The sequence below is a fragment of the Juglans microcarpa x Juglans regia genome, chromosome 5S, assembly GCF_004785595.1.
Source record: "Juglans microcarpa x Juglans regia isolate MS1-56 chromosome 5S, Jm3101_v1.0, whole genome shotgun sequence".
Classification (NCBI taxonomy): Eukaryota; Viridiplantae; Streptophyta; class Magnoliopsida; order Fagales; family Juglandaceae; genus Juglans; species Juglans microcarpa x Juglans regia.
The window spans coordinates 10,469,916-10,493,662 of record NC_054603.1 but is presented as its reverse complement, the minus strand read 5'-3'; the positions used below and the strand labels follow the sequence as shown (position 1 = coordinate 10,493,662).

Below are 23,747 nucleotides of genomic sequence, written 5' to 3'. Positions count from 1 at the left end.
AATCCAAACCATCTTGTCTGTCTCAGCCCTGCTAATACTTGTATCATACAGGAAAATAAACAGATCAGAAATTGCATCCATTTCTCAATCATTCGCTGCTCTAGTCAAATGTACTTCCATTACGGGGAACCACTCAAGTTGTAACACCCCAACCCAATATGGTAAGGAATGGGTTATGGATAATTTTATTGGGCCTAAATTAGGTTTAATGGGCCATATTGGATAAGCCCACTAACGATTATATATTGAGGTTGGCTAGAGATTTTTTAATTAGGCTCATAGGCACAAAAATTTATTCTAAGGCCCATTAAGGTTTAGTGGATGATTTTGGGATGGTATTAAGGGGCCAACATTTATAGAAGCCCAATTGAGTTTTATTGGATAATTTTGAATAGGCCACGGGCCCAAAATTTATTATAGTGGACTATGGAATTTTATCGGGCCTAATAATTGGATTTAAAGCCCTTTTAATATTTATAGAGCAAGCGGCCCGTATTTATTGAGTACTAGCTCAAGAATTTATTTAAAAGCCCAAAGGTATTTATTGGACAAATTGGGCTCATTTTGGAATTTAAGATCGACTCATTAGGGTTGTTAAGCGACTTAGCCAATGAAATTATAGGCAAGCCCTAGAATTTAGTTGAACCCATTAAATGGGCCAACCCATTTGCTAGAGCTCAAATAGGGACCCAAGAGAAAATCCTAAAAACCTATGGGTCAGCCCAACCCAAAACCCATGAGACCTGCATATATAACCCATGTTACCGAGTACACCTCCATCTTCAACCAAGGCCTGGGGGTGCCACTCGATGTATTTCCCTCATGTCTCTCAGTTTTTCCCACTGTCGTGCACCACCAGAGAAGGTTAAGGAATCCCCCCCAACCCCCCCAAACAACCAGCCCCGGTTCACGTCAACTGCTACAGCCTTGCTTCACATTGTGCACCTCCCATTGGAGAACCACCGGTGCAACCAACCCTTTCACCATGCACAGCACTGCCCAAAACTAGTGAACAAGCCATCCTTCCCTATGTGAGGTCCAGCAGCCACAGCCCACATAAACAGCACCTTGACCAGTTTCTCTCTCTTCCACCAACAACTGCATGTAGCAGTTGAGTTAAAACCTCTGGAAAAGTGGCATCGGGACAAGCCTCGACACTGCCCTTGGGAGGCAAGGGCAGCACCATGGCCAGCCTACACACACGGGGCACCCAGCATGCATGCATGCATGCCTTGGCCCCAGCATTGACACGCACGGGACACCCAGTATGCAGGCCATTGAGGTTAGTAGCCACGCGCAGCCCAACGTTCGGCCTGGCATGCGCACGCCCATGAGCATGCCCATGCGCGCGGCCATGTGCACATCCCTGCGCTCGTGCCTGTGCTCACTCCTGTGCGCACCCCTGTCGAATCCACGGGCAAGCCCTTGCACGCGCGGCTCCCTATGCGAGCCTGTTAGACCCCCACGTCGAGTTGCCTCTAGAGATGCCGCACATGCCCTAGTCATGGTGGGAACAAACACCTTGGCTAGCCCACAACCATGCCTTGGCTCGTGGGGTGATGCGCACGGGGCGTCCAGCATGCATGCATGCCTTGGCCCGCGCGCTAGCACACACGGGAAGCCCAGCATGTGGGCTGGCGAGGTTAGTAAGGACCTGCCTGCGCACAGCAACACGCACGCCCCTGCGCGCAGCAAGGCGCGCAAGCATGAGCCGCACGCTCATGCGCGTAGCTCTTGACTGCGCGCGCATGCGCACGGCAATGCAGGCCGCAGCACGCCGCGCAGGCCCATGCGCTCTTCGATGGGCCGCGTGGCCCTTGCACACGCCCATGCGCCGCAAGGCCTTGCGCCACACTACCAGGCCACCCAACGAGCGCGCGCACCTGCCCAGCCATGCCGCACTCCAGCGAGGTTAGTGGCATGCCTCACGGCATGCCAACCAGCGCACGGCTCCAACCAGTGCCTTGCAGAGCAGGCCAGTGGCATGCCATCCAGCGCATGGCTCCAGCCCATGCCCTGTAGACTCAGCGCCTAGGCCACCAGCCTAGGCCATGCCGTGCACCACCTTGGGTCACCATCAGCAAGCCATGCCGCACCACATGACCATGGACCAACCCGAAGACCACCATGCACCAACCTAACCCATCATGGGCCATGCATGCCACGGCTAGCCTTGATCCATGACCACTATCTTGTTATTTCTTTTATTTAATTAATTTGACTTAATTATTTATTTTCAAGGGACCTATTGGGGGTTTCCAATTTGTATTGCTTATAAATAGGACATCTTTCATTTGCTTTAAAATCTTTTGGCAAAACTCCTAGAGGGAAGACTATTGTTTGAGAGATCACAAACCGGTGCCATTGCACTTGGGCTTTTTGGATGAAATTTGCAAATCCCAAAGAGAATCACAATTTGCAATTCTTTGAATAAGTGTAATTCATTTATCTTGTTATTTGCAACTTGGTACAATTCGTGAATCCAAGTTGAGTTTATCAATATATGAGGTTTATTCATTACTTGTGCAATTCGTGAATCAAGTCTTGAATTATTATTGTTTATGTTTTCATTCATTCAAGTTCATAAGTATTTGCTTGTGTTCTTGAGTGTTCTTCATTTTATTCTTGGTGTTCTTCATAAGTTGCTCTTCCAATCCATTCCCTACATCAAAGTCGACCAACACTTGTGTTAGTCAACTTTCTATAAATTGTTTGCTTCATCTTTGTTGCCCTAACTGAACCCTATTTCCATTGGAATTTGAATTCAAATTTCGGCAACCTCTTGCCTAATTTGAATTGTCCTAGCCGAACACTCCACTTACCAAACTAGGTTCCTATAATTTAGGAACCCTAGTTGACCCAAACACTTCACCATACTCGGCCAACCCTTTCCAAATTGAATCCCTAGATTTTAGGAATCTCCCTAGCCTTGTTCGGCCAATCCTAGCCAACCACATACTTTCCCATCTTCCATACACTAAACCTAAACCCCAGCAGTCCATCACACAACTTCCAAACCCTAAATTCCATCTTCCAAGTGGCGCCAACCCTAGCCCACTCTAGTGCCGTGCGCCCTCATTCATTGAACCCCACACAACTCCTTGACCCTTACCACCACTCCATACACCCATCTTAGCCTAAACACCTAACCTCATCGTACCCAAGTGGTCGGTCATCTTGACCACAATTGTTCGAAAACCAAGCAAGAGAGGAACAAGGATTCGGTCATCACAAGACCACCATTGGCGTGGAGAACATAGTGTGTAGAGACTTGACCGAGGTCCCTAACAGAGCCCTTGCATGCGCCCCACGCCGCACGCCAACGAGGTTAATGGCATGCCTGGGAAGGCATGCTATCCAGCGCACAGCTCCAACCCGTGCCTAGGCCAGTGGCATGCCCACCAGGCATGCCATCAAGTGCATGGCTCCAGCCCATGCCTTGCAGCTTCAACGCCCAGGCCACCAGCCTGGGCCATGCAGACCCAATGCCCAGGCCACCAGCCGGGGCCATGCAACACACACACATGGCTCACCATCAGCAGGCCTTGCATGGCACCATGCCATGCCCACCAGCAGGCCCATGCATGGCACCATACCATGCCCATCAGCAAACCATGTTATGCCACCTAGCCATGGACCAGCCCGAAGGCCACCATGCACCATTCTAGCCCACCGTGGGCTCATGCATGCCACGGCCAAATTGGCCCATGCCACTGTTATTTCCTTTTATTTAATTTATTTTTATTTATTTATTTCCAAGAGACTTATTGGGGGTTTCCAATTTGTAATTCTTATAAATAGGACCCTTAGTCTTTTCTTTTACATCTTTTGACAAATTCCTTTTGGAAGGTTTTATTCTTGAGATCAACTATTTCGGTGCTTAGCACTTGGGCTCTTTGGGGTGCAATTCGTGAATAAGTGTGGTTCGGTTTATCAATCTTATGAGTATTATTCATTCATTCTCTTGTCTTCCATTGTCCCTTCATTGTTCTTTTTAATTTATGTGCATTGGTCTTAAAGTGTTCTTGAATTGTTCTTGAGACTACATTGTGTTCATCTTGTGCTCATTGTCGTGACCATCACATTGCCTCATTTGATCCATCTAAACACTTAAGTGTCGGCCCTTGGAGTGTTTGCCCTAGTCCACTTACCATAATACACCTTGCCACCACTTCCATAAAACCCTAACCCTAATCCTCACTTTCCATATTCGGCCATTCCCTAATTGCCCCTCTTCCATCCCAAGTGCCATAGCCGAAACCCTCAAGTCTCTCTGTAAGGAAACTCTTTCCTTCTAGGAGTTTTGACTCCTTCCAATTCAAATCCCTCAATTTAAGGAATTGACAATCCCATTCAATCTCTTAAATCTCTCATCCCTAAAAACACTCAAGTCAACCATTGACTTCTCTTCCTAGCCAAATCCGAATTTCCCAAAGATTCCTAGCACTTAGAAATCTTTCCGAAAATCCCTCCACTCACAATTTCAGCAACCCTAGTGCCTTGCAATCCGAAACCATAGCCTCCATCCACCTTGGCGCCAACCCTCATTCCCAATAGCTCACTTCAGCAACCCTAATTGCTACACATCCAAAACCCTAGCCTCACCATCTCTCATCAACCCTAACCCTATCACTTGGCGCCACACTCAAGGAACAAACCCTAGCCGTCCATAGTGAATTGCAAACCCGAGACACTTAGCCTACCCAATTCCACAATCATCTCCATCATTCCACCTCCCAAACACCTACCATTTGTTGAAGGCCAAGCAAGTTGGCAAGATCACTCGGTCACCATCTTCACCAAGGCGAGCTCGTGAACTTAATGTTAAGGGACAAGACCGGGGTCCCTAACAAGTTGCCCCTCGACGTCCACCACCCTCACAAAAGGAACCTCATGATGTTCCTCGTTTCAACAACTAGGAACAGAGCACAACCGTGAAGCCCGTAGATGGTTCATCAGCCACCACCCAACGACGGAGACAACTTCAATGTCACAGAAGGTGCCGCCCAGCTCCTCCATCAACCTATCCCATCCTTGCCCGTGCATGGTACGCCGAAACCCATCCCAAGCCCAAAAGCCCACAACCAACGTCCTAGCTATGTCTAAACCAAGAACACCACGGCACGTCCGCTTAGCGCAACTGAACTGCACCACCCCTCACTAGGTTGCTTCATCAAAAGGAGAAGTCACTGCACCAACCACAACCCCTATTTCATAGCCATTGCACTGTAAGCCTATTTCTCTCCCTACGTAACTCACTCCCTCCCTCCCTCTATCTCTCAGTTTCCCCCTCATTATCACGCACTCTCTCTCTCTCTCTCTCTCTCTCTCTCTCTCTCTCTCATAGCATCTCCCCTTCCCTCTCTTGCAAGCTAATTAGCATATAGGGCTGTAAATGAACTAGTCTATTCGATAGCCCGCTCAGTACTCGCTCGGTTAAACTCGAATTGAACTCGACTCGTGAAAAAAAAAGCTCGTTCATGAAAGCAAATACCCGCTCGAATTGTAAATGACACATACCCGACAAAACTCGACTCGACTCGGCGTTAAGGCTCGCTCATTTATACTTGAGTCAACTCGTTAGGTCGACTCAATTAAAACTCATTCATATATTGATAAACATATACATACACCTATGTACACACACACACACACACATATATGTAGTAACTAATAATATAAACATACCATTTTTATAATTAAATATATAATATGTAATCTAATTACTTATGTCTATATAGTAAATATACTTCATAAGTATATTTTATAATTTGTATAATAATTAGTCGATAAAATTTAATAATTTCATATAATAGTATGTGAGAACCATATATGAAATAAATATATGCTATCATATTAAGTGTATGTATTAATAATATATGTAGGCATATAATATATTATTATTTTGAATAAATATCAACTAGTTAGATATTAATTATTTATAAATTTTTTAAAATTTTATAATTCAATAGAGGTTCTACTTGTTAGTTGTATAAATTTAATATTAGATTTTTTATTTTTTTAATTTATTAATTATTAAATCTTATTCAAAAAATAAAAAAATAAACAGTTCGAGCTCGAGCTCGAGTTGAGATTGTAGCTTATCGAATCGAACTCGAACAAAGAATAAAAAAAAATCTTGAGCTCGAGCTCGAGAATTTTGAGTCGAGCCGAGCTCGGCAAGCCAAAGACCGGCTCAGCTCGATTACAGCCCTATTAGCATATGTTAGGTTTGGTAGATATTGAGGGTGCCATGGGTTGATGATATTTGAGTTCAAAGCTTGTTAGTTATGGGTTTATTGGTGTATATGGAGTTATGTGAGATCGGACCCATAAAAGGTTAGACTATTTTGAAGATAATTGACCGGGAAATCGATTTTGGATTCATGAACACGAAGTTATAGTTTTAATGCCAGTATTACAGAGTTAATGTGATTTTAAAGTTATGATGATTTTAAGCTTTATAAAAAAAGGGTCATCAATATTTCAAGTTTTATTTGCAATATTATCTGATTAGTAATTGTCTTTAAAAAAAAAAAAAAAAAAATTAGGTCATTTTTCCCCTAATTAATTTCCTCTCTGTACGAAGCCCTAAGACCCATGGGTGAACAGTGTCCCGAGAGAAAACCCTAACCCACCTATCCCGCCACCAACCCCACCCACCATCAACCGGAGAGTGACACCACACCTCTGTCATAGACGAGGCCGACGGGCCCCCGCGTCCTCGCTGTGGGCCGTCCGACATCTGTCCTTGCTACCGAACTTTTTTTTTTTTTGCTTTTCTTCTTTCTTGGAGGTGTCAAAATGTCGCCGTTCACTTCGACACCGCCACCTGAACGACAGACCCAGGCGACTTCTTTGTAGGGCCTCCGGCGTCAGCCCTTCTCCAGCGACTGGGAGTTTTCTGCTGCTATTTCGTAGCCTCCTGTGGCGAATTGCGACCTGAGCTTTTGCTTTAGCCACCATTACAGACTGCTTCAGCAGACTCCGGCGACCACTTTGTGGGCCTCCGACGTCGGTCATCCTCCAACGACTATGTTTTCTCTGTTAACTCAGGTTAGGGGCACCTTCCTTCGCGCATTGCTTTCTCGACAGAATGAAGATATGCAGCTTGGGATGCCCCTGAAACTGAAATTGAAGGTTCGATGTTAGTATGGGTCAGCTGGGGCGCTTTTAGGTGGAATCGAAGGCTTTTGAACTTTTGCCAAAAACATGGAGGTCTTCCTTAAAAATTGTGGAGAGGAGTAGAAGGGTTTGGAGATTTGTAGTGATGGGTCGTAGTGGTATAGAATGGTTGATGGCTATGGTGGAAGCAGTATTACAGGCGAGGAGAAATTTAGATTTCACAAAACACTTGAGCGAAGGAAATAGAACATTCATGGCTCAACGATGCTCCAACGAGCATGGTAGGTTTCTAACGGTCACCGAATATGGTGGAGGAGGCTAGCGGAGTATTGTAGTCATTCCTGAAGGGTATGAAGGTTTGGGTTGGGAGAAATTTGTTGCGGAATTACGCAGAGTTGCGGATATGCTTCTTGCTGATGGGTCAAAGAAGGAAAACCAAAAGAAGAATGAGAACATCAACTTGGAGGTGAATCATAAAGACCCAAGTACATCCACGGTGGCTAGGTGATCATATGGGGCAGCTCTGAAGACCGATCATGCTTCTGGGGTTCATAGCAAGGGGATTGATGAAAGTAGTTTGCAGATCATGCCTTAGAACCAGCTTGTCACAATGCATAATTCTTTAAAGGAGATGGAAACCCAACTTGTCAAATTGAAGGCAGCGATAGCTTTTTTGTCTACAAAAATAAACCTGCTTTCAGCTGGAGGCAACAGGGTTGTAAGGAACAAGACTAAGATAGGCCCGAATCCTTTAAACTCAGATAAAGGAAAACGGAAAACCGGATTCGGTCTTGTTCCTATAACCAGATCCAGAAGAGTATGACAGGTCAAAAGGAAGTCTAGGTTATTTGAAATGGGTTCTACGTCGGGTATCGGCGTAGAGACATCTGTAATGGAATGTCATTCACCTCAGGTGACTTCTGTACCGGAAGAAATTATGGCTCCCTCATCGGAGTTAAGGAAAATGGCGTCATACCATTGGTGAAGGGACCCGCTGAAGTTGCACATAAAGGGTCACCAGAGGTGAAGGGACTTGATGTGTCATACCATTGGAGAGAACCAATGGAGTTGCTGAGGAGGTACGTGATTTGAATATGGATTTGGCGTTGGTGCCTTGTGCAAAGGAATGCTTAGAGTTAAGAGTGCAATTGGATATTGTGTCTGGGGATATTGTGGCTCCCTTGGTCTCTCTTCCTCCAATAGCGGATTGGATTCTGTCTAAAGTTAACGAGATTCAATAGTTCATGAAAATTTCACATGGAGGATGTGAAGACTAATTTAAAGAACTAATTACTGCAATCGAGACAAGCCACACGCTTGACACCAAATCAAGTTTCAAGAAAAGCGAGTTACAACGTCTTTTTTCGGCAATCAACTACGACGCTAAGGGTGGTAGCTCAACTAAAAGGAAGTCTAAAGAGAGGGCATTGTGAAGACGTGAAACATGGGGTTGGGGTGGGGTTTTTGGATAGAGTTTTAGTTCTACGGGAAGCAAGGGGTTAGGGTCGGGCTTGGTGTATTTTGGGTTGTTCTTCACAAGCTTTTTGGTTATTAAGGGTTTTCTATTATGGGCAAGGTATTCTCTTGTATACATTCAGTGTACTTGGTTACTTTTTTTTTTTTTTTACAAGTGGTCACTCCTTTTGATATATATAGAATATTTTTACATATAAAAAGAAAAGTTTCAAGTTCAAGTAAGCGATGCTCCTCTACCAGACTTTGCCTAAAACTGACTGAGGTTGATTTGAAAAACTTGCATATTTCGTTATGAAAAAAGACGGTTATTTTTCTGCACTAGTCTCTATATCTGAACAATGAAACATGACATTTTATCACGACTGGTGTAGACATTAGCAATTTTTGTACTCTGTTTCTCTTCTGCATAAATGTGAACATTAAGTTTAAAATATTTTATCTAATTATTTGATTAGTATATTATTCACTTATAAAAAAAAAAAAAAATTGTTCATTATATTATTCTATTATTGCTTTATATCTGAAAACCCTTAGGCATAAGATTCTATTCTACTTTGGTTACAAGCCCTGCCACAGGTTATAATAGTAGACTCTGATTTCTAGCCTTGCCACAAGTTATAATAATGGCCTCTAAATTCTAGCTCTGTCACGAGATTTAATAGTGGCCTCTGACCTTGCCACAAGATTTAATAGTGGTCTCTGGCCCTGGCACAAGAGATAATAATGGTCTGTAGCCCTTTCACGGGATATAATAATGGCCTCTAGCTCTACTATGGGATAAAATAGTGGTCTTTGTTTTGAGTGCACTCACTTTGGTGACAAAACAACGATTTATGTTCTGCTTAGCTATTTGCAGATATGCACAACCCTGCCACAGGGCTAAACATGGTCTCTGTTTCTGTTTCTAATGTTGTTTCAGTTATGCTTATGCCTAAGGTCTTTTGTATACATTATTATTGTAATGAAATGCTTCTGAAAATACCACTGCTATTTTTGAGAACTGCTTGTTTGTGCGTTTTGTAAATGGCTCATGTTTACACACTAGTATAGGTTTGTTGCTTACTGAGTCGGTGGACTCACCCCTTTATCTCCACCATTTGTTTTCACATGACTGTGTTGGTTTGAGACAGTTGGCATGTGACAGTATCGTAAGAGGAAGGTAAGACAAATGTTGGGTGGCATAAGTGAATTTGAGAGATTTGAGAGTTTAATTTCTTTGGAAGGATTTGTGAGGTATTTGATTTTGAAGGATTATTGTAACTAAGTTTTATATTTTGTGCGTTTCAGGTTAAAATGGTTCACCCCCGAGTATGGGGTGTGACACAAGTAGTCCAAAACATTTATATTTTGTGGATTTCAGGTTAAAACGGTTCACCCCCGGGTATGGGGTGTGACACAAGTAGTCCAAAACATCCACCACTGAAGCATTATGAGCGATCTGGAAGAGGCCAAGAAAAGCAGCTTTAAGGGCCCTACCACCACACCAAGAATCATGCCACAAACTAATCCTAGAACCATCACCAACTACAAAACTAATATGTTTGGCAACATCTTCCCAACCACTCCTTATATTTTTCCACACTCAGACACCATGTGTACCTCTAACCTCATTAGAACACCAAGCCCCCTCAAGCACTCCCATATTTGGAATCGATCACAACCCTCCACAAAGTCACACTTTCCTAATGATATAACAAGTTCCCTAAAAGGGCTTTATTGAAGATCCTCAACTTCCAAACCCCCAACTCTCCACACTACAATTGGGAACAAATCTTATCCCAACTAACCAGGTGAAACTTGGCTTCCTTCTTGATACCTCCCCATAAGAAATCACAAAATGTCTTTTCAATCCAATTAGCAATGCCAACTAGTAGAGGAAATAATGAGAGAAAATATGTAGGAAGATTAGAAAGGGTGCTTTTGATTAAGGTGATTCTTCCCCCTTTTGACAAGCGCAACCTCTTCCATCCCGCTAGCCTTCTCTCTATCTTCTCAATCACCCAATCCCAAATTGGTCTCACCCTAAAATTTATAACATCTTTGTTGATGCCCTATTCCTTTGAATTATTCCATATTCACTTCAAACCTTCCTAAGTAAGAGGTGTTTTGACGATCGGGAACGTTCCTTGGAAGAACTGAAGAGATTCTTTTATAATACTTTATTTTCTTGGGCTTGGTCATTAGTTGTAATGAGGACAGTTTTCATGATCTGTTTGTAGTTAGGTCTAGTTTGTAGTATTTAAAAATTCCTGCAGAAGATGGTCTAATAATGGAGGAACATTGATCTGGGATTCTGACCCCTGTCCGGCACGCACCCCACCTTGGTGGAGAACGGCTGCTGGATCGGCATATGGCTTACATCTGGCACAATCCATCCCACAACATTTGTTGGTAGCAAATCGGCCTGAGTAGATCTGAAGCTGCCTGGAAAGGGTGGGCATGAGCAGATCCGTAGGGGAAGAGGAGTGGGCCGCCTGCACAGTGGTGGAGGCGGACGAAAGGGTGCTCGTGTTCGTGTGGCTTGCATCAGCCACCATCCATCCCACGACGTTCGTTGGTTCGGCCTAAGCAAATATGAGCCGTTTGGAAAGGGTGGGCGTGGGCAGGGGTGGCGGAGGCATGAGCAGATCGGCAGGGGAAGAGGAGTGGGCAAAAGAGTGCTCATGCTTGCGTCTGAGACGGTGGTCGTGGTGGAGGTGGACGAGCGAGACAGTGGAGGGGCAACTCGAAAACTGCAGAGGAGACAAGTGGTGGCTGAGGAGTCGGTGGAGGGGGTCACGGGCAACGACGATAGTGCAGGAGAAAGCAGGAAAAGAAAAGGGAAAAAAGAAAAAGAAAGAAGAAGAGGGGGCGGTGGGAGAGGAATGAGATGTAGCCCTAAGAGCGTGTTTTCCTTTGTGTTTTTTTTATTTTTCTATGTATTTACAGTTCTGGTGTTTGTTTTAATTAATAATAAAAAGAAATAGGCTATTAGACTTATGTCCATAGCAAGAGAACCCCTCCTCTTTTTGGAGGATGGGGTGGTTGGATACCCCTCCTCTTTTGGAGGTGGGAGATGGTTTTTTATCTCTATTTTTTACAAAGAGTGATACTCTCTAATGAGAGTTTCTAGAAGTTAAGACAATGTCCATCGCAAAGAAATTTGTGTGCGGGGAGGCGTACAACAGATGTGTAGTTTGACTTGTATTTGGAGTTTTTCTTTGTATTGACTAGTCACAGCTGTAACTTCCTTCATGGATGACATGAAGTCTATTTCCTATAAAAAAAATCTAAAAATTGATAAGTTGACTAATATGCCCATAATCATCCCTCAGCAGATATAAGAACACCTACGCAGATCTGCCAACAAATTAAATTTCAGAAAACACTCAATTGCCATATGGAGTAATAGTTAAGCATGGGAAAAGCGTAGTTAAAAACCATTTGATTAGCCAGAATAATTGCAGGTAGAATAATTAAGGGAGTCCCAGCAGGAAAAGAAATAAAGGAAGAAGCAGGATAAGATATGAAGAGATGGGTGGATTAGCAAAAATGTGAACAGAAGAAATAGTTGTAAATGAAGCAAATGTGAAAAATGCCCCCTCATCATTTGCAGCCAATCTGAGAAACTGACATGGAAAATAGTAACCACATACCGATAAAATAATACACGAGCAGTAAAAGAGATGCACAAACGACATTTGAGCGATGTTGAGGCCAGTGATGTAACATCTGCAAGCATATTGAAATAATGAATTAAGAAAAAGCTATAATGTTGAGTTGGCAATTATTTAATACATAGATAATTTATGACCAACATTCAAGTCCATACCGGAATATCAGTCAAAAGAGCTACAAAAGAACTTGAAGTGAAACAGAGCACAGAGACAACAGCTAAACCTGCAAACTGCCAGGAGAAGAAACTATATAAATAAAATAAAAAGGCAAATGAGCATATACATATATAATACTGGGTAATTTTATAAGGGAGCCACCATATAAATTATATCCAATATGGGGTATGTCACTGCACAAAATTAGTAATAAAGAAGATAATAAAATAACAATGGATTTGATACCTTCCACTTTTCAGATGAAGCTTGCTCGGATCTAACTTTGCTCGTTTTTAAGCATAATAGAAGTCCTGAATGGAACTCATCGCACAAAAGTTAACATTAGCAACAATGGAGGAAAAAGAATAAGAATATAAACAGAGATGACATTAAAAAGAGTTTTTCACTTTAACAGAACCTTTATCATCAAGATGTATTAGCCGTATTGTCACTTATAACTAAGTCATGAAAAACTAATCCACTAAATTCTTACATACTGCAAACTAGTTCTTTTATGTACACTGAAGTGAAAAATCATGGTTTATTTTATCTTGTCATAATCCAGTCAATTTATAAATTGCCATAATGATCTGAATTTATAGTGACAGCCATCCTTTGGGATGATCTTTAGAGAAAGGGAAAAAAATTACTATTTTGCATTACCACTAATCCATCCACAATATATCATTTCAACCATTTGAATTGACCAAACTCCTCTGCTGAAAATATTCTCTCATAAAAAGCAATATCTTTGATGATTGATGACTGCATCATACCCAGGAAAAGTGGAAAACTAATGTTATAAAAGTGTTCTATAAGCATTATGCGTTCGCACTTATATTTTCATTACTAAGATCCTATTAGAAAACCAAAGAGCATAACCCAAGTAGATGGGACTTACAAGATAAATGAAGGGGAAAAGCGAAGATATAAAATTACCTACTAAAAGAATTATGAAATATAAAAAGTATCCCATCATCGATCTGATGCCATTCTACTAACAGGATGGGAGCACTAAGGCATTACATCAAAGAAAGCAATAGGCAATATGTCAGATAAAGATATTGCAAGAGAAGCTGACTAATGTAATTGCAATTGCTCACCATAATATGCCAATGCCCCTCCTAATAAAAGTATTGCTATGGCGAAGAAGTCTACATACACCTGCATGATGAGTAGAATCATTGCACCATGGCTTCACTAATTGTTACTTATAAGCAAAAGCCAGAATGCTTCAATACCATTTTGGAACACTCATGATATGCTTTTTACTATAACAAAATAATTCCGTCGATATTTTTAAGCAATTAATAACACTAACGATATATGATTAAGATATAATATGGAACAACTATGGCTGCACAACCATTTCTTTGAAGCACCAAAAGTAAAGGGGAATCTATTGTTTTATTACCAGACAATTGTGCTTAACATTTTTTTAATCAATAAGCAAGTTTTATTGACAGAAATAGGCATAGCCCAAGAACACAGGGCAATAGTGATTTACTATAGTTGAGAACATGTCTTTAATATAAAAAGATTTTAACAGACAAGTTATTCAATATTCTAATAGCTATATCTTCAAAAAGTTTGTTATCCTTTAATAAACAAAGTGTGAGATTAGCCTTCTACTGTGCCCTACTTCAATATCTCCTCTTCACAAATTCCAATCACTCTAAAGCAATCATCAAAAGACTGTAACCCCAACTAATTTACTGCATATATACACAGGAGCTATGAGACCCAACTAGGTCACTAGAAATATTTCCAGCAGCCTAGAAGAAACAAAATTTATATCTATGCAGTATATTGGATTTCAATTTAATATATAAAGCAATAAGATGCTTTGAAACATGTTGCAATGGCAATGATAACAGAAATTCAATGTTCAATGGGTACTCTTTAAAAAAACATTAGAAAGCGATCTATAATGACATCATAGCAGAAAAGCAGAACTTTAATTACTGTGTCCATACCCGAGCCACAACTGCAGAGTCGATAGAATTTTTTCCCATCCCAATCCAGATTATCAGAGCACAAGCCATCATTACAACAAAAACTAGCACAATAACCTGGTAAATAAGGAGTTAATGACAGATTCAAATAAAGTCGTTCTTTCCGATGAGTACATAACAATAAAATAGGGACAATACAGCAATAGTCTATCTTAAGAAGCATATGCAGATACTAAACAAGAGATTTTTCACTATTTGGCATACCGCTATCACAATCTTTTGGTGGCTTCCAACATGGAGACAGCGAAGGGGAAAACACTTTCTATGACCATCCATTAGTGATGGGCATGATTTGTTTAAGTTCTTATCCAAAAGAGCCTCCTGAGAACTACTTTCTTCATATTCCTCGTCCTCATCATTTGCCTGATGGCAAAGGTCAACCCTATAAAAAAAATCCGCCGAAGAAACATAGAATATTGCTCATCGGAAGCACTAGTCTGAAAGAAAATTTTACATCTATCAAATGTAATGATAATGTTTGGATATAGCTAATTGAATAAAATACTGCACTTCTGGATCTTCTGTTTAAATTTACTCACTGAAAGTACAGTTGATGGAAATTTTAAACTGACGTCATTACCAATCTTGATCCAGAACAGCTTTACCCAAACGCCAGTCCATTACATATTTAAGGACGGACTTCAAGAGTTCTAAAATTAATCAAATAGCATATGATAGTGGTAGACAACAGATATCACTTGCTTATCAAAGCTATTTGGGATAGATAAACAACTACATAATTATTTAGCATTACTCTCATAGCATTTTAAGCAGAACTTTGTGCATTGTATAGAAAACGCAAAGTAAGAAGTTTGAAAATAAACAGAACATTTGTGCAGAGGGCTCCAACCAGCAGAACCTCAACCACAATGTGAAGATATTAAGAAAATGACTGCCCTGTAAAAGAGTTTTTCATTTCAGTATCCATTAAATATTAATACATCTGATAACCAACATTTAGGGATTCTGACCACAGTATTAGACAATGTTTCCTCCCACAAAACTTGCCTTTGAACGGTCCTTTTAAACTCTATGCCATTTTTTTTTATAGGTAGTCAAGAAGTTTTGTTCATAATATAATAGGCATAGCCTAAGCACACAGGACGTATATATGAGTAATACATAACTAGGATTTACAACCGAAACAAGAAATTCATGGACATATTTAGCCCACTAAAATCTATGCCAGTTTTTTTTTACAAGTAAACTTAATGATAAAAAGTTTTGCCTGATTAAATAGGGTGTAAACATACTAATAAAAAAAAAATAGGGTGTAAACATGAGAAACACGTACTTATAAAAAATAAAAAATAAAAATACATGAGAAACACACATAAAGACAAAAAAATGGGTAAGGAAGTCCTGAGAAAAAATTAGAGATAAAAAACCAAATGAGCAATCATCCAATGATACAACGTTTTGAAAAAAAAAATCCTCAAGGGCTGCCACTGTCTTCTCCTTATCCTCATGCTCAGTCAATTCTTCTTATAAGAGCTACCTCCCTTTCCTATGTGCCAAAAGATCCACCACACTACTAAGCAGGATCCAATCTAAATTGAACAGACCAAGAATATCATTCCAAATAGCACTTGACAATGCAATAAGAAATGATCTATAGTTTCCCCACTCCTACCCATGCATCACCAACCCATCACAATAATTTCCTCTTCCTTTTTTGACAAGTATGTTCCTCTTTCTTAAATTATTCGTAATGCCGATCTTCCTAAAGCAGCTGTCCAAACCAAGAAAGCTATTCTTACATGTGCCTTATTCCACCATAAGGATTCAAGGGGATTAGTAGCCCAGAGTTGCCACCCAAAATTTGAGCAACAAATTGCAACTGAAGTTGCTGCCGATCCCCCTTCCTTTATGGAATCCTTTGGGACGAAAGGCTGTATTTTCTACATTCACATGATTGGCTATTGCATTCATGATTAAGAGAAATTAAACTAGGTGTTCCCCTTTGTATACCTCTAATATACTTGGGTAGTGCCCCCAGTACTTTTTCAACAAAGGTGGTATACTTATAAAAAATAGTCATTTTTAACAAGAATCACTCTTTCTGCGGGTGTGAGTAATCTTCCAACCCAAAAGAAAGACTAGGTCATATTATTCCTACATGTTAGTACTGTTACCTTGAAAACTTTCAGGGGTGTATCTACGTATTTTGCTTGTGCTTAATGTTTATAGATTCTACAAGAAATCATATAAGAAACTACCATAATTGTAAGTTTATTGGATTGTTTCCTGGACAAGGTTGGGTTAGAACCCCCTTATACTCTTCACCAGGGATTCCACTATTATTAATGAAAAAAGATTCGAAGGAAAAGTAATGAAATCCATGCTAACATTCAAAGAGAAGCATAGCAGATAAAATTGGAATAATATCACAATGAAACAAAGAACATACCAGAATGATAAAAGAAGAAGAAACACCGCAAAAAACAGGATTCTTGGCAAAGCTGCAAAGAAAAATTCACAAAATTCAAATACGTTAATGGATTTCTTAAAATGGATACTAGTATGTAATTAAGACTAAAGGCCTACCCATGAGGATAAAACCACAAGAGTGAGACCAACATGGCCAATCCTTACAAGCAGTGACAAGAGCAAATACAAAATAAATGAAGTAACCTGCAACAGTAAAAATTTGAAGCTTCAGTTTCAATCAAAGATTTGTATCACAAACTAATGCGAAGAGGCTACACACTATTATCACAAGCTATTACCAAATAATACCAGGCATATCTTTGAAGCAAATGACAAAAATAACAGAAACAATAAGAAAATAAGCATGCATGAAAGACTTTCATCTCTTAGTTATGGTAAAGTAAACCAAAAGCTATACAAAATTATACAAGGATCTAAACTGAAACTGATAAGATACACGAAGAAACAAGCTGAATTTGAAATTCAACTGAATCAAATGTGGGTACGTCCAGAGACAAGAGTTTCTTGATTAATATTGTCTCTTATCACCCTCAAAAATCAGATAAATAGATAAATGGATATAGATACACATACATAGAGGTTTTATAGCACAAAGGTGCTCAAACTCACAAGGAGTGTTCTTGGCACTGGTAGAGTACCGACGGGGTGGGCACCGAAATTTTATCTTCATCCCTGAAGACATAGATGGAATGGGATGGCGGAAAGTGGCGGAGGCATTGAGGGAGGTTGGTCGAGAGTTGTTTTGTCGGGGCGGCACCGTCAACAACAACGACAGAGCCGCTACAGTTTTCTTCCCAGTCGTACATGGAGTTTCTCCAACAACCGAGATGTTTGGACCTATCTTGTCAACATGCCAGGCGGGATGTCAATTCTGCTGGAACCGCAACGTTGCAGCTGAAAGTGTTGCCATTTTTGCAGGAACCCAGGGACATGAGGGTGGTGACAAGGGAGTTGTTGGCCTACAAAAGGAAATAATCCTTCGGGCAATGACTGAGATATAGAACCAGCTAGAGGACTTGCAGATTAATTTAAATTGGTTGAAACGATGCGTTGAAGAAGTAAGGGGTGGGGGGGCTTGGGTCTGGGAGTTGGGCTTTTTAAAGGAGAAGGGGCCTCTTCATCTAGGGGCAAGCAGAACAACTACGGGGTCCCTAAGGGGACAGGCGCAGGGTCACAACCCACTAGGCTTAATGGGCGGGCTAGTAAAGGCAAGGAGCCCATGGTTTCAATGGGTACCCATTGGGTTCAAGAAAACAGACCCCAACGGGTCTGTTTTGGTCTGTTTGGAGGAAACATAACCCACTTGCATCTGGCACCGTTGACGGCGGTAGGTGGCAGACACCTGCACCTGCGAAGGGCCAGAGGACCTCAGCAAAGGCTACGAAGCCACTGATGGGGGCTACATATTCGGAGGTTGCACTCGCTAAGCCACGTGTTGCCTCCGACGTGTTGGGTCCAGCATAGACCAGTTCGAGGGAGGATGTCGGTGCTTCAACTACCACAACAGCTCCGTTTCAATTGCCGGAGGTCATTTTTCCAACAGAAGGGGTTCCGACGTGTGATCAGTCATTGGCAGGGGAGATCCCATAGGAAACAGATGTATTGGGCCCACAGGTTAATCCAATGATGGAAGATCCCACGGCAAACCCAACGGACCATCCTAGAAGCTCAGAAATGGCGAAGGAGGACTCGAGAGAAGGAGATGAAGAGGTCGTGGGGTTGCGAGGGTTTGAAGAGGCCAAGATACCAATGGTGGGGTCGCGAAGGTCTAAGGAACCATCGACAATGGCCCAAAAGGAGCTCTCTGTGGTTTCAATGGTAGATCCAGTGATGGGTCTCAGTGTTTTCTCACCAGCGGCAATAGAATCTCAGCCACAACAGACACAGACAGGGCCGATAGGTTGTAGGAAAGGGTCTCAGGATACTTCCTCGTTGACAGTGGTAGAATCCCATGGATTGAGGGGTTGTGGGGAAGATGTGCAGGTGTTTTCTACTCCAATGAAAGTTTCTGGGCAGCGACAGGGGGCAGTGAAGCCCCTTAACTTCTCATCTAGGCCTAAGGAACTGAACCAGTTGGTAAATAAGGAGGCAAGGGTGGGCCCTGTACCATTGAGAATAGAGAGTGCGCCATCGGATTGGGTAATTCAGAAAGTGAAGGATATCCAGGAGTATGAGGGGATTTCATGTGACATATTCAAGGAGCAATTCAGAGCACTACTTATTGCTATTGAAGAGGGTTAGGCTCAATCTCCTACATCCGCCTTTAGGAAAAACAGGGAACTAAAGCGTCTCATGTGTTCAATTAACTATGATGGAAGGGAGGGGAGTATTAACAAGTGCAGAATCAAGGGAAATATTGTGTCGATCCATGAAGCCTAGAATTCTCTCTTGGAACATTCAGGGTCTTAATGACCCCAATAAGCGACTACGGGTGAAGAATCTTTTACGGCATTGGAAATTGGACATTGTGTGTTTGCAACAAACCAAAATGGAGTTCATGGATCGTAGCATCATCGCTAGTATATGGGGTTGTCCATTTGTGAGATGGGTGTCCTTGTCATCCAAGGGAGCATCCAGGGGTATCCTTGTCATGTGGGATTCGAGGGTGATTGAATCCATTGAGGAGTGTGTTGGGAATTATACGGTGGCATGTTTGTTTAAAAATGTAGAGAATGGTTTTTGTTGAGCCTTTGCTAGTGTATACGGGCCAAATGTGGACACAACTAGGAAGACGTTATGGAGGAATTAGCGAGATTGGGCAGCTGGTGGAATTTACCGTGGTATATTAGGGGCGATTTCAACGTTACTCAATTCCCTAGTGAAAGATCGGGATAAGTCCGGTATAGTCAGGCAATGGATGAGTTTGCTGATTTTATGTTCAATATGGACTTCGTGGACTTACCACTCGTAGGTGGCGTGCATACTTGGTCTAATAACCGAGCTTGGTCTTGCTTGGGCAGATTTTTGGTGTCCCCCTCTTGGGAGGCACATTATTCTACCTTGCTTCAAAAGAGATTGGATAGAGTATGCTCAGATCACTTCCCCGTTGTACTGGATTGTGGAGGCATTCAAGAAAGAAAAATATATTTTAAATTCAAAAATATGTGACTAAAAACCGAGGGTGTTGTGGAGAAGGTGAGGTCATGGTGGTCCTTGTATTACTTTGAGGGATCACCAAGCTTCATATTGGCGGGTAAGCTGAAAGCATTAAAGAGGGACTTGAAAAGGTGGAATATTGAAGTCTTTGGACACATTAATAATAAAAAATTGTCCCTTATGGAGGCACTAAGGGTTTGGAGGAAAGGGAGATGAACATCGCTCTTTCGTTTGAGGGCTCTTGTTGGAAATCAGCCATCACTTCGGACTTGGAGAAGATGCTTCTTATGGAGGAAATCTCTTGGAGACAGAAGTCACAAACCCTATGGTTGAAGGAAGGAGACAAATGTACTAAATTTTTTCATCGGGTGGCTAATTCTCATCGTAGAAATAACGGTATCGAGGTGATTCAAGTTGAGGGCCAAGTTTACTCGGATCGTGATGTTGTTAAGAACCAAATTGTCAACTTTTATACAGTTCTTCTTGCTGAAACAGCCTCTTGGAGACCCAAACTTGATGGTATGCCTTTTGAGACTATTGACCAGCTAAGCTCTACGTGGTTGGAGAGACCATTTGGGTCGGAGGAGGTTTTTCAGGTGATTTGTGGGATGGCCAAGGATAAAGCACCGGGTCCGGATGGGTTTTCACTGGCTTTTTATCATGATTACTGGGAGGTAGTGGATGGAGATATTATGCAGATTTTTCAGGAACTATACACCTTTGGGAAATTTGCAAAAAGCATTAATGTGCCTTTTATTGCTCTTTTCCCTAAGAAAGTTGATGTTGTGGATGTGCAAGACTTTCGGCCTATTAGTCTTATAAATGGAGTATATAAGATGCTCGCTAATCGCATAAACACAGTTATGAGTAGCATTATTTCAAAATCTCAAAATGCTTTTGTGAAGTGGCGACAAATTCTGGATTCAGTATTGATAGCCAATGAATGCTTGGATTGTAGAATCTAGGAGGGCATACCCAGGCTTTTGTGCAAGTTAGACGTGGAAAAGGCTTATGACCATGTTAATTGGGACTTCTTTTGTTATTTACTTGGGAGGTGCGAATTTGGGGATAGATGGATATCATGGATTAGGTATTGTATATCTACAGTTTGCTTATCGGTTTTGGTGAATGGAGCACTGGAAGGATTCTTTGACAGCTCTAGGGACTTACAGCAAGGGGATCCACCCTTCCCTTTGCTATTTGTTGTCGTTATGGAAGCACTAAGTCGAATGTTGTGAGTGGCGATGAATGGAGGTTTTCTTGCTGGATTTTCAATGGATGGGGTTTCTATCTCCCTTTTTTTTTTTTTTTTGGCTAATGACACTTTTGTTTTGTGAGCCGCACAATGATAATTTGCAATATTTGAGGGTTGTACTATTTTGTTTCGAAGCGGTGTCAGGCTTGAAGGTAAATCTCTCAAAGTTTGAAATGGTTCCCGTGGGTGGTGTATATAATATCCAAGACTTGGCAAATATCTTAGGTTGTAAGGTTGCTTCGCTACCTTTGAAATATCTTGGCCTTCCGTTGGAGGCTACTTTCAAGACAAAAACCATTTGGTATGGTGTGTTAGAAAGAATTGAAAGACGATTGGCTGGGTACAAACAGATATGTTTGCCCAATGGTGGTCGTTTGACTCTTATCAAGAGCACTCTTTCTAACCTCCCTACATATTTCTTATCCCTATTTCCATTACCTAAACGTGTGGCTTCTTGTATGCAGAAAAATTTTAGCAACTTTCTTTGGGGAGGCATGGGGGAAGAAATTAAGTTCCATCTTGCGGGTTGGGATAAAGTTTGCTTACCAATTCAATGCGGTGGGTTAGGGGTGCACAATGTGAGGGTCTTCAACAAAGTACTTTTGGGGAAATGATTATGGAAATACCATAAGGAAGGGGAGGCTTTATGGCGAGAAGTCATAGATGCTAAGTATGGGAGTATGATGGGGGGATGGTATTCTACGGAAGTTAGAGGGACACATGGTGTGGGCTTGTGGAAAAATATTAGAGCAGGATGGGGTAGATTCTCCAAGTGCTTTAGATTTGCAATTGGAAGAGGTGATAGAGTTTATTTTTGGCATGATGCTTGGTGCGGTGAACGGGTCCTAAAGCAGGTGTTTCCCACGCTTTACCAGATTTCCAACGACAAAGATGCTGTCGTGGCTGACTTAGGACAAGTTTGGAGAATGAGATGAAAATTTTTTGTTTTAGATGAATGTTTAAAATATTATTTTTTAATAATATTATTATTTTGGGATTTGAAAAAGTTGAATTGTTTATTATATTTTGTATGTGAATTTGAAAAAGTTGTAACGATGAGATGAGATGAGATGAGAATTTTGTGTCTTGTCTTTGCCCCCAAACCTGCCCTTAGTGGTAATTTCTAATGGTGTTGTCCATTGGGATGTAAGTTTCTCGAGAGCGACTTATGATTGAGAGTTGGATATGCTTGCTGATTTTTTTGACTCACTATATGCAATATCGATGGGCAGTGAGACAAAGGATAAAATGATCTGGATTTTGAATGAAAATAACAAATTTTCAGTGCGCTCTTTCTACAAGGCCCTCTTGGGAGTATCTAATGATCATAATTTTCCTAGGAAGGCCAAATGGCAATGTAAAGTACCATCTAACATCCCTTTCTTTGTATGGACTGCATCTCTTGGGCGGATCCTCACGTCGGATAATTTGAGAAAACGTGGTCTTATCATAGCAAATTGGTGCTTCTTGTGCAAGAGTGATGGTTAATCAGTGGATCATCTCTTGTTACATTGTGAGGTGGCAAGGTGTTTATGGAATGAGATCCTTAATAGGACAGGGGTGGCTTCGGTTATGCCCAGAAAAGTTAGGGATATTCTGGGGTGTTGGACAGGAATTAGGGGGAATTCACGAATAGCTGCTGTGTGGAGAATGATCCCTCATTGCATTATGTGGTGCTTGTGGCTAGAGAGAAATAAGAGGTGCTTTGAATACATGGAGCGTTCTTTGGATGAGCTGAAGCGTTTCTTCTACAATACTTTATTTTCTTGGGCTTCGGCCATTATTTCTAATACGGACAATTTTCATGACCTGCTTGTACCTCTCACTAATACCTAGATGTAAGTAGGTTTCATGATCAGCTTGTATACTTCTGGTGTACTTTGTTACTATCCTTATTTCAATAAAATTTTACTTTCACCTATCAAAAAAAAAAAAGGAATAACAAACACAATCAGAATTGAAGTCTTTGCTCCAAAATGCAATATCAGAAGCATAAGCATATGTCAAACCTTTGAAAAGAAGCGGTAAGTGCCAAAGTCAAGATGAAACATATTTTCATCTTCAAGATACCAGAGAAAATATGCATATCAGTTATTTGGTACAAGAAATTAGAAATACTTTCTGCAAAATCAGTATTTCACAGATACAAAATGATATCCAAAGTCCTTAGAATAGCAAAAAGAACAGTATTTATGGAGTTGAAACCTATATTTAACTAATAATTTCAACTTCCAAAGCCAGAAACAAGAAGCTGGCTCTCACCTAGATCAAGCAAATTCATGTAGGCATGGAAGAAGAATTGCCCTTCATGTTACATTTATACAAGACCAAGTATACAAGTGGTGCCTCTGGATTGTTGTCTAAATGATTGCCAGCAGTACCCTAGGTAAACTGAAGATTAGAAAGATCAGGTCATGGACTAGCGAAATTATTTAAAAACCATTTTATCGGTATTATTTATTAAAAACCATAACTAAAAGAGAATTGCTCAGTTAATAATGGTAGCCTTTTTAAGAC

At 41.2% G+C, this 23,747-nt stretch overlaps 1 protein-coding gene and 1 long non-coding RNA gene across 2 annotated transcripts in view; one reads left to right on the top strand and one right to left on the bottom strand.

Moving 5' to 3' along the window:
- Positions 1 to 23,747, bottom strand: part of LOC121267370 (tobamovirus multiplication protein 1-like) — a 31,202-nt gene that overhangs the window by 3,048 nt on the left and 4,407 nt on the right. Inside the window, exons 4-11 of the mRNA XM_041171242.1 lie at positions 16,976 to 17,062; positions 16,839 to 16,890; positions 14,633 to 14,810; positions 14,390 to 14,485; positions 13,517 to 13,577; positions 12,660 to 12,724; positions 12,413 to 12,487; positions 12,237 to 12,312 (exon numbers count right to left, since the gene is read on the bottom strand). Of these exons, the coding sequence (XP_041027176.1) occupies positions 12,237 to 12,312; positions 12,413 to 12,487; positions 12,660 to 12,724; positions 13,517 to 13,577; positions 14,390 to 14,485; positions 14,633 to 14,810; positions 16,839 to 16,890; positions 16,976 to 17,062 (690 nt within the window). The remainder of the gene's footprint in view (positions 1 to 12,236; positions 12,313 to 12,412; positions 12,488 to 12,659; positions 12,725 to 13,516; positions 13,578 to 14,389; positions 14,486 to 14,632; positions 14,811 to 16,838; positions 16,891 to 16,975; positions 17,063 to 23,747) is intronic.
- LOC121267372 lies at positions 532 to 22,313 on the top strand. The gene is made up of 4 exons (XR_005940975.1): positions 532 to 639; positions 6,324 to 6,339; positions 8,250 to 8,260; positions 22,291 to 22,313. It is a non-coding gene; the product is annotated as an uncharacterized LOC121267372 (long non-coding RNA).